The sequence below is a fragment of the Cupressus sempervirens genome, chromosome 10 (assembly GCF_028749045.1).
Source record: "Cupressus sempervirens isolate cs-2001-9-10 chromosome 10, ASM2874904v1, whole genome shotgun sequence".
In the NCBI taxonomy this organism is placed as follows: domain Eukaryota; kingdom Viridiplantae; phylum Streptophyta; class Pinopsida; order Cupressales; family Cupressaceae; genus Cupressus; species Cupressus sempervirens.
Window position 1 is genome coordinate 255,262,502 of NC_143127.1, and position 11,497 is coordinate 255,273,998.

At 35.4% G+C, this 11,497-nt stretch overlaps 1 protein-coding gene across 1 annotated transcript; it reads left to right on the forward strand.

The window, feature by feature from the left end:
- Positions 1–2,786: 2,786 nt before the first annotated feature.
- Positions 2,787–4,893, forward strand: LOC149533594 (transcription factor bHLH35-like). The gene is made up of 4 exons (XM_089804787.1): positions 2,787–3,325; positions 3,915–4,148; positions 4,277–4,447; positions 4,539–4,893. The coding sequence occupies exons 1-4, from the start codon at positions 2,852–2,854 to the stop codon at positions 4,650–4,652; spliced, it is 993 nt and encodes a 330-aa protein (XP_089660913.1). The 5' UTR covers positions 2,787–2,851; the 3' UTR covers positions 4,653–4,893.
- The last annotated feature ends 6,604 nt before the right edge of the window (positions 4,894–11,497 follow it).

The following is an 11,497-nucleotide window of genomic DNA, read 5'->3' on the forward strand; positions in this document are numbered from 1 at the left end:
AAATAATTACTAAAGGGTTTTACAAGGCATCTTGAACCCGAAGAATAAAAACCAAACATGTGTTTCACTAGGCACCCATAGCCTAACATAGGGTTTTGGCATGCTTCCCCAAACATTACAGTTAGCCTAAAATATACATTGAAAATCCAACTGACAATATCATAGGTTTTAACATGGAACCAAATAACATCATGGGGTTTTTGTAGTCTCCCCAAATCATTGCCAACAATCTTAAGAGAATGTAGAATGAAAACACAACTAAGGGATTTTGCAAGGCTCCCTTGTCAACCTCATAATGGTTTTTGACACTTGAGTGCCAATACACTTAACTACTTTCTATATTGAAGCCGAGTACACCATGTATGTCGAGCCACAACAAAAGTCGAGTTGGGAAAGACTTCAGGTGCCGAGTGATCTTCATGTGCCAAGTAGTCTTCAGGTGCCGATCAAGTGCCAAGTGAAGTTCAAGTGCCAAGCAGAATAAAGTGTCGAGCAGAATAAAGTGCCGAGAAAAATAAAGTGTCAAGCAGATACAAGTGCTGAGTCATAGATGATGTCGAGCAATACAGAAATAAAACAAGTGCTAAGTAAGCCAGTTTGTTATTAGTGGGAAGCATCTGGAATCAACTAGTGTTGAGCAACACAGAATGTACATATGAGTTTTTAACTTCATTAATTCATATGTAAATCATTTTCATGGCCGACATGTGAAAAATCTTGAAGGATTAAATGATAAGATCAAATCTTTTATTTTTCTTATGCAATCTACATGCAGCCAATAAGAAAAATGATGATGGCATGCAACCAATGGAAGAAGTGCAAACAATGAGCAGGAAATAAAGATTGAATATGGATCGTAGATCCATACCTAACCCTAAATCCTCGAATGTCTTTATAAGGAAGAAAAAATTTCATTGTAAAATATATGAGTGGATACACAAGGGTGTGTAAGGAAAACTACTTTTAGAGTAAGGACTATCAGATCACAAAGGATCCAGATCAAAGAAAGCAGATCAAGTGCCTGTATTCAGCAATCAAAGGATTGTAATCTGTCAAGTTTATTGTACCTAATACTTTCTAGCAATTGTATTAGAATGAAAATCCTATGGTAATAGGTTAGCTTAACAGCTATTTCGTAGATCCTTTAAATAGGTGATTAAATCCTTTAACAAGGTGACACTTCATGTAAAGTGTTTGTAAATCCTCTAACCAGGTCACTATTGATATAGTGTAAAGCCTTTAACAAGGCAAGCCTTTAACAGGGCAGACCATCAGAAGTGGTTAAAACCTTACTGCTGCAGCAAATTTTGTGGGTATCATCCCCACCCCAATTTTACCTTCTTATTCCTGGAGGGTTTCTAGGTTACCAAAATCTCAAGTGTTATGTGGTGATTCTTATGTGTTTCTCATAATTGTTTGATAGGTTTGTATGTATGCAATCTACTTTCAGTTTACAAGATTTTAATACATTACTTCTGATTCACCCCCCCCTCTTAGAAGCATTCTTCCCATTTGAATATTCCAACATCCCCATGCCACTTAAATAAGTTTCTCATTCTAGGAAGTCCACATGGTTTTGAAAGGCTCCCTAAACCTTTGGACCTTCCAGAAAAAGATATTAACAATCAAAGATCCCTTGGGAAAAGAAAACCATTTTAAAAGGGAGGCATTAGAGTCTTGAAAGGTACCCTCAACCTTCACAGTGGGTTTTGAGATGGTCCCCATAATGATATTGTAGTCATCAAGAAAAAACTCTCCTCTAACCAACACAAATCAAAATTGCATAACATCTCTCCACCTCAAAAGCAAAGATACCCACCTCAATAGGGATATTAGTGATTGGAACCACCATGAAGAGAAGAAAAATTATGTCCCTCCCCACAATCCAAAAACCAAAGTTGAGACACACCCTTAGACAAAAACATTCAATCTCTCTAACTAGATATAACTTTACCTTCATAAAACATATCTCTACCACAATGAAGAAAGTAGAAGAAAAGGTGAAAAACTCATAGAGAAAGAGACAAACTAGGGCCATAAGGAAAATCCCCACCCCAAAAGGAAAAGGTTTCATCTCTCAAGGAACTTTCCAGCGAGGGATAGAGGGATGACTAAGACAAAGATAATCCAATAAAGCCTAGCCTTCCATAATTGCTATTATAGTTACTAAGATAGACTTTGTTATTAGTCTATTGATTGATTAGATAGTTTGATGGGTGATAAACTCAAAGGTTTGAACTCTTTTTTCAAAACCATGGACATTACTTAGTTTGTGTTATTATTAAAACCATGGACATTATATATTTAGGTACCCTACTAGCTTACAAATACTTTTTGTCACTTGTCTAAAGTTTAATTTCAGATTATTCTTTGAATTATTTTGAAGAAAAAATCAAATTTTAAACTAATTTTTAAAACCTACATTACAAAAGATAATGTTATTTATTCAAGATACTACTATCTTCCTTAAATTTAGAAAGTATAAATTTATAAACGAAACTAGAGTACAAAGTTTATGAAACCACAATGTTTAAATTTTTTATAAAACTAAGAAACAGCTCTATTTCTAAAAAGCCCCCCTTCATAAGACGGAGCCTAAGTAAAATAAGACAAATTAAAGGAAACATTACCTAAATTTAATAAATTCAAATATTGATTTGTTGCAGAGGAGAAGGATGCTTCATCCCACAACACCCAATGACAAATTCAATGAATTTTTTATTGCTCAAATCTCACGATAAAAAGCGGGCAAATCCGTGAGCAAAGCAGCAAAAATATCACCAAATTTTATTTTTTCTTGGTGAGTTGTATTCACACCTCACAGGAAACCCTACCTCTCAGAATCATATCAATGGAGGCCCACAGATCTGGAGAAAAAAATAACTACTCATATCTGGATTTCAATGGAATGGTGGAATCCATGGAAGAAGATGATGCTCTTCTCTTCACAGATCTCGACTGTGTAGCAGAAAACGCTTGGACCTGCTTTCCCACCGACAACTTGTGGACTTCGCAAGATTTGTCTGCAAAGCCCAATCTTGAGGACTCCGCCATTAATAGTACCTCCGAGCTTGTTCAATGGCAGCAGGCCTACAATGGCTTCGATTCAACTCCCCACGGAGGCAAAAGCAGTGGAGATATGGTCAAATATGGCTATTCTTCGGAAGATTCAGGGCATTTGAATGAGGGAGATAAAGGATCCGTTAAATCGAGGCAGTCTGCTCCTTCTTCCGAGTGCAGGACTTTGATCTCCGAGAGAAGACGGCGCGGCCGCCTGAATGAGAGGCTTTATGCTCTTCGCTCTCTTGTTCCTAAAATCACCAAGGTATGTCATTGCAGGCATTAGGTTTTCACAATCTAGTAAATTTTGAATTTTTACAAGGTTTTGGACGATTATGTATAGTTTAATAGATTGAGATTTTAAACGTCTTGTTCATTTTGCTGTCTCATATGATAGGAGAATCTTTGCTAAACTTGAGAAAGTTATACGAATAAACCTCTGAGTGAAGTTTTGAATCTTGATAAATGTTTCAGACTGTAACTGCAACTCTTTGATTCAAATACTCTTTAGAAGACAAATTAATACAAAAATAATAACTGTTCCTAACCATTACACACACCTTTCCTAAACTGGCAATAAGTACATCCTACAGTAAATCTGCCTGAAACATACGGCCAGAAGACTGATGACAGAGAATGATGTCAAATATTAAGGATTTAAATACATCTTTATCGAAAAGGTTTACAGATTTGCTTTGATGTACTTCATTTTGACAGAGAAGCATTATAAATTTCAAAAGTTAGAATACAACTCTTTCACTCTACAGATTTGTTTTGATGCATTTCATTTTCATGAAATAGTGGAAATATAGAATCGAGAGATCTAATTTAAAGTTTGTGATCTTTGTGCTTAGATGGATAAGACGTCAATAGTAGTGGACGCAATCAGCTATGTGCAGGACTTGCAGAAACAAGTGAAGGACATTCAGGCCGAGATCTTACAGCTTGAATCTGGCGTCATGCACAAAGATTCTCCGTTTGTTGACGGAAATTCAGTAGTGACAGATGCGGAACTTGAATTTGCCTCTTTTGAAACGAGTAGCACTAGTAGGCCCCTAAACAAACCAGGGCGAAAAATACTTCTCGAAGTAAGCGGACTTTTCCCTTTTCCCCCCTTTGCCTTCTGATTTCTCACATTTGTGTTCCTCAATGAACAAAATGATCCATTTTCATTGCAATATCTAAAGCGTTCCGTCTATAATATGTATGATTTCAGCTGGATGTTGCCAAGGTGGAGGAAAACATATTTCACATACGGATCTACTGCAAGAAAGGGCCAGGCGTGCTTATTGAGCTGACGAAAGCTCTTGAATCCCTTCACCTGGATTTTCAGAATGCCAATCTCACGTCATTTGACGGCCAGATCATCAAAACAGCCATTATTAAGGTACTGGAAATCATAAGGACTCTTGAATGTTGTTTAATTTCACTTGCAATTTGTGAGTTTCTCAAAGCTTGTGTTCTTTAATATTGTGTAGATGAAGAAATTTGGGGCAGAAATTGAAAGCGAGGCAGTGAAACGAATTATTTTGGAAGCTGCAGCAAACTACGGTTTTGAAGCAGCATTAAACACAGGATGTTCAAAAGTTTAAGGATTCAGTTATTCAGAGGGCAAAACAATTTGTAATCAGAGATAAAAGATATAATATTTTAACAGTTATGATAGTAATTTTACTTGCTAATGTAATATTTAATGTCTAATTTTTTTAACAACAGTATATCAATGGTTGTCATTTAACGTTGAAATCTTAGTCATAATTGAAACAAATGTACTTTTGGTTGGAAAAACCAACTAAGAATGTGATGCCTACACAAGAATGGGTGTCCCTTTTGAATAGTCACTGGTATAATTTTTTGAGTATGTTGCTGACACTAGCAAAAAGTATGTTGATTTGGCATCATATGTGCGGCTATGCTCAGCTACTAGGTCCTCTCTCCTAATCCTATTTCCTCAATAAAAAAATTGTGACAACGTAAAATAATATATTCTTACAACATTTTTTTAAAATTATATTGTCTGAAATTCCCTTTTTCATAAGCTAGAGTACCTAGTCTTGCATAAGAATGTAATGTACATATCTTTTTACCAACTCAGTGGAGTTTTTAGCCTTATGTTCTCCAAAGGCTAAGTAGAGAAATAAGAAGAAATTGATTAAATTAATTTCTTATAAAGTCATTAAATAAATTAAAATTAAAAGGTAATTTTATATTTAATTAATTTAATTTTCTATAAGCACAATTAATTATTGTATTGCAAGGGAGAAGCTTCTAGAAAATGCATAAATTATTGGAAAGAGGGAAGCCTCTAGTAATTTAATTTTCTAGAAGCATAATTAATTATTGTATTGCAAGAAAGAATCTTCTAGAGAGTGCATTAATTATTGGAAAGGGGGAAGCTTCTATAGAGTGCAATTAATTAATATTTTATTTCGTTCTAGAAGGGTGAAGAAAATGAATAAATAGAGGTGAGAGTCTCATTGTTTACCCTCCGATTATTGTGAATTGCATTTGATAAGAACTTGAATGTGTAAGTTATAGATTTGTTCTTGGCATTAGAGGACATCTATCCTCTCTTGTGACATTCTAGACATCATTACCTTGGGGTTTGGCCTTTGGAATTTATTGCTATCAACTTATTAACAGGGAGCTCAGACACATTTTTAGCTATAGGAAGACTAGGTGTAATTAGTGAGTTGAAGAGTTTGTTATGTATTTGATTTTATGATGGTGGAGTAATTAGTGAGTTTGCTAGGTATTTAATTTTATTAGTTTGAGAACTAATATTATTTCAGTAGTAGTTCAATCTCCAGTTTGCATAAATTCTTTCTTGTTCATGTTATGTTGTTTCAAAATCTATGCAAAAATATTAGAATCTTAATCAATAGTTGGTTTAGTTTTTGGGCATTTTCAAGGTGCCTATTATAGTGGTATCAAAGCTTGCTTGCAAAGTTGTTGAAATATTCAAATATGGAAAGAGTACTTATGAGGGGGGGGGGGGGGGCGGTGAATCATAAGTATCATACTTTAGCAAATAAAATTTTAACTGAAAGTAAATTGCATGCATGTATATATAACAAATGTGCATCAATAACTCATAACACCGGAATTTTGGTAACCCAGAAAGCCTCCAGGAATAAGAAGGTAAAACTGGGGTGGGGATGATACCCACAAAAATTACTGCAGCAATATAGTTCAACCACTTCTGATGGTTTGCCCTGTTAAAGGCTTTACACTGTGTTAATAGTGACCTGGTTAGAGGATTTGCAAACACTTAACATGAAGTGTCACCCAGTTAAAGGATTTTAATCACCTAATCAAAGGTTCTTACAAAATAGCTGTAAAGCTAACCTATCACCATAGGATTTTTATTCTAATACAATTGCTAGAGAGTATTAGATGCAATAAACCTGACTGGTTACAATCCTTGATTGCAGATTGCAGGCACTTGTTATGCTTTCTTTGATCTGGATCCTTTTTGCGATCTGAATAATCCTCACTTTTGAAAATATAACTCCTTCTGAACCCTTGTAAGTCTTCTCACACCTCTTATCTTATTCCTCATTATTTTTTACAATGAAGTTTCGTCTTCCTTATAAAGACATTTGAATGTTTAGGGTTAGGTATGGATCTATGATCCACATTCAATCTTCACTTTCCGTTCAATACTTATCTTTTGCCAATTGGTTGCATGCCTTTAGTTTTTTTTTTATTGGCTACATGCAAATTGCATAGGAAAAATAAAAGATTCAATCTTATCATTCGATCCTTCGAGATTTACCTTCTGTCGGCTGCAAAAAACTGTTTGCATCATAGTTTGTGTAATTCTAGACTTTTATGTTGTTCTACTGAGTTACTCAGCTCCTGAAGTATTTCTGATACTCGACACCTACTATTTTTTGGATAGCTCGGCACTTGAACAAAAGCTGTATCACTCAGCACATGTTGCGCTCAGCACCCGTTGTCACTCGACACTTGTTGTCACTCATCACTTGTTGTTACTCGGCACTAACTCTTGATCTTGGTTAAGTGTATTGACACTCAGTTGTCAAATTTATTCTTTAAGCTAACAATCTCCCCCTTTGACCTGAGTGGCAAAAACACTTAATTAAGACCCATGTGACTCAGTAATTTATCCTTTATTCAAACTTTGCTCCCAAAATTTACTATCTCCCCCAAAGTTTCACAAAATTTGCTATCTCCCCCTTTTATTATACTTATCATTTCATTCCTATACTCAACTCTATACTTATTCTCCCCCTTTTTGACACTTATGTCAATGGTCTTTACAGTGAAATGCCATACTTGGCCAAAAATGAGTTGTTTACTTCAAGGAGTACCTTCAGAGATGCATCCCAATTTGCTAATGCGACATCCAATGTCCTATGCTGGATGGCAATCTCTACTGCTAGGTGTACAAGTCCATCAGATGAAGAAAGGTTGGGATCTTTCCTGAGGACTGTTTCTGCAGTTATCTGCTCCTTATGAAGTAATTCCAAATGAGGAGTAATTGATGATTGAATTTGTATCAATTTGGCTTTTGTGGTTTCCTCCTCTACTGCTAAAACAGCTAGCTCTCTCTGTGTGTGAAGCGATTGGACAAAATGCTTCTCACTCTGAGCTGGATCTGTGGGGAGTTGCATGCTAGAAGTTTTCAGATTATTTTCCAAACTCAGTATTTTCTAGCTAGTGTCTTGTGTGAATGTGGAAAAATCACACAACTTGTTGTACAGGGAAAAAATGTTTCTTAGTACAATTTTAACTGTTATAATTTTCTTTTCCAGTTCTTCTTTAGACAGTGCTATATCACCGAATATTTTACTATTTACTTTACCTTGGAACTTCTTTTCTGACCATTCAAGCAATCTAGCATTTGTTTTCTGGTCTTCATTTGTCACCTAGTCAACTATATCAAATAGTTGTTCCATGATTGGTCTTGACTCATCTGGAGATTGTAAGCAAAAAGCTTCTGTGAATATGTCTTTTGATGTAGGAGCATCTTGCATTGGAAAATTATTGGAAAAAAAAAAAAAAAAATTGGAGGAGAGAGAAAAGTGACGAAAATTAGAGGAGAAATAATAAAAAATTAAAAAAAGGGGAAAAGGAGAAAAAAAGAAAAAGAAAAGAGGAATTTCTATTTTCAAGGTGCGTAGGTGGCGTAAATAGAAAAATAAGAAAAATAGTTGACATTACATTAATCGAGGTGTGTAGGTGGAAATTCTAGAAGGTTTTGGATAAATCATGTATTTAATATTTGTTGGGTGCTTAGTTGTATTTGGGTGGGAATTTAATATTTATTTAAAGATAGTTGTATTTACCTTTTATCCCACATTGGTTGTGTTTGTAATGTCTTGGGTTAGAAGTGCCTATTTAAGCAAGGCTTATTATCATTTGTAATCAAGCTCAAGGAGTAGCTTGAGAAGTGGAAGCTCAAGAAGGAGCTCAAGAAATAAAAGCTCAAGGGGAAGCTTGAGGAGTAGAAGCTCGAGGAGTAGAAGCTCGAGAAGGAGAAGTTTGAGAAGTAGAAGCTAGAAGGCGTGAAGACTTCAAGGTGTGAAAACTCTAAAGGTGTAGCTCTTCAAGTAGAAGTTATTGGTGAAGCTCTTGGTGTGAAGACTCTTATTTAGGATTTCTCTTATGTTGAAGAAGTCATATCATCTTGTGGGTGTTGTAAGGATTTTTCAAGTATAATAAAATTATTTGTGAAGTATTTTTTTCTTGGTCTCTATATTGTTGCATTCTTGGTTGTGAGTTGTTAGAGTGGTGTGGCCCTCTATCAAGTGGTATCAGAGCATACTGTCATCATCTTTAATTTCATTTAGTGTAAGCTTATGCTTGTATTCATTTCTTAGTGCTTCTTGTCTCCTTCTTTTGTCTAATGCACTTTGAATTTCATTAATCTTTTCTTCAGTAAGAGTGCTAGATTCATAATATGAGATCTTTATTTCTTCATCAAGCTCAGGAACTCCATAGTGAAGTCTCCTAACTGCCTTTGATGAGCTCGAGCCTGGTGTCCTGATTTGCAGCTGTAGTCCATCTGTGCTTGGCTACTGAAGAGTTTGTGTAGGAGTACCAGATTTTGGTAATGCAACCAATGTTTGTATTGCAGTCTCTGCCTTTTTCTGTGTCTCTTTTTCTTCAGCTTGAATATCCCTTTTATGAATGCTAGGTGGGGTTGAACTTGTTGATTGTTTAGATATTTTTTTTATTTCCCCTGCTACTGTACTCGGCACTTGGAGTGTATCAGTGATTATACTTGATGGAGGTGGTGGTGGAAGGAATAGAATAACAGTAGTTTGTGTGGTCAAAGGTGGCACTTGTGCTTTTACCTTGACTTCTGGATTCTGCAATTTATCAACACTGACCAATATAGGATTTGAGCTTAATTTTGCTACAAGTGATGATTGGTCAAGGATTTCCAAATCCTCTGCAGTTAATGGATTGATGTTTAGATTTGAAGTATCTGTAACATCCTTTATTTTTATGATATCTTCAGGTGTGATAATGGCATGAGAAGGACTAGGAGGAGATGTCTGTATATCTTGTATACTTTGATCTTGTGGCTCAACTGTATTTTTATCTTCCTCTTTCTCCTCATTGTGTGCCTCTTCTTCCTTTTCTTCTTTACTCTCCTTCTCCACTAGTTTCTTCTCTTTTGTTTCTGATGCTTTCTTTTCCTTTGTCTTGGCAATTGCTTCTGCCTTATATTCTTCATTATATACATCCTCAATTTTCTTATAAACTATTTTCCACAATCTTGTGGATTTGGTAACTACCTCTTCAATTTTATTTTGTAATATACTAAATACTTTATACTTGGGAGTGAATCTGTTATTATGCCTTTTTACGACATTTATAATTTGATCTTTAGTTAGATCAGGCAACAATCTTGCTAATGTAGAATCCTTTATTTCTTTTTCCATTTGTAAACAAAAATGCCATTTATCCTCTACAATTTTATACAATTCTCTCGGCATAGATTCATCTAATTCTAGAGGTGTGTGCTTATACTTAGCCATCATAGCATACACAGATTCCTCTAGTTTATTTTGCTCTTCTTTGGTGAGCTTAGAAAAATTCAGGTTCTTTAGACCTTTTAAATCATTATTTCTAATTTTTGAACATAATTTATCAACATCAGTCTGAGGTTTGTGTCTTACCACTTGAAATTGATTGTTGTCCTCTGACTCTGTTTTCTCCTCATCTGTTTCAGGTTGGGGAATAAAATTCCTTTTCTTTGTCTCAGTAGCAGTCTTCTTTGTGTCTTTCTTCCTTCCTTTTCCCTCTTCTTGGGCTTTTTGTGTTGTAGTCCTTGTGGTGGGTCCCTTTGACGCAGGGGCATCCACTTTCCTTCCTTTGGATTTAGGAGCAGAGGGAGTTGTGGTCTTTCTCTTAACTGGTGCTTCCTTGGCTTCTTCTACCTCAACACTTTCCTCTTTGTCTTCTCCTGACCCTTGAGTCTGACTTTGAATTTTATCTCCTTCTTCTTCTGTTGTTCCTTCTTCTTCTTCCATGCCAAACTTTCTTTTGATTTGTCTCACCATTTTCTCTTTCTTCTTTACTGCTGAAGCAATTTTCAAATCTTTTATTATCTTTGATTTGACAACATCATAGGTTCTAAAAATTTGTGCATTTTTATCAACTTCTTCTACAAGTAGAGCTGTTATTGTTGAAAAGGCTTGATCAACATCAAGTTCATAACCTAGTGGCCTAAGCTATCTTATTCTAGGTATAACTGCTTGTATATAAGTATAATCTATATCTACAAGAAAGCAAATATCTTTTTCATATTTCTCAGTCAATGAGACTAGAATTCTCATTCTTTGTTTCATGGACTTTTTGAAGTCCTCAAAATAACCTGTCATTTGGGCATCAAAATTTTCACCCATTTGTTCAATGTATCCATTAATTTGTTCAACAATTGTTTTATCCGGATTCCATTTTACTTTCCCCATAGAAGGAAATTCTTTCATTAGATAGAAGAACATACACATCAAAACTGATCCAAATATGCATTGAGCTCCCTTGCTCTTCCTTATAGCTCCCAGATTTTCATTAATCTGTTGAAACATGAGCTCTGCCAGATCATAAGTGTGATCCTTTTTTATTATCTTGTATGCAACATCAACTGCTATGCAAGGTACACTATTCAACCTGCTTGATTGATAGAATTTGTGTGAAATAATTCTCACAGCAAAATCTAGTAGGGGATCTGTGACTGTGTCGATAGTCATTCCTCTATTGTTCCATTTGGCACCTGTATTTTTCTCTATTATTTTCCCTTTTGTCACTTCGCAGGGTCTTTGGCCGATCTAGGGTTGGAATACCAGTAACCCTATGAACAGTTTTCTTAGTAAATTTTACTGGCCTTGACTCTAACCAAAAAGCTTCATCATGCATTCGGCTCAAAATTATTCGTACCCATTCTGTTTTGAAAACA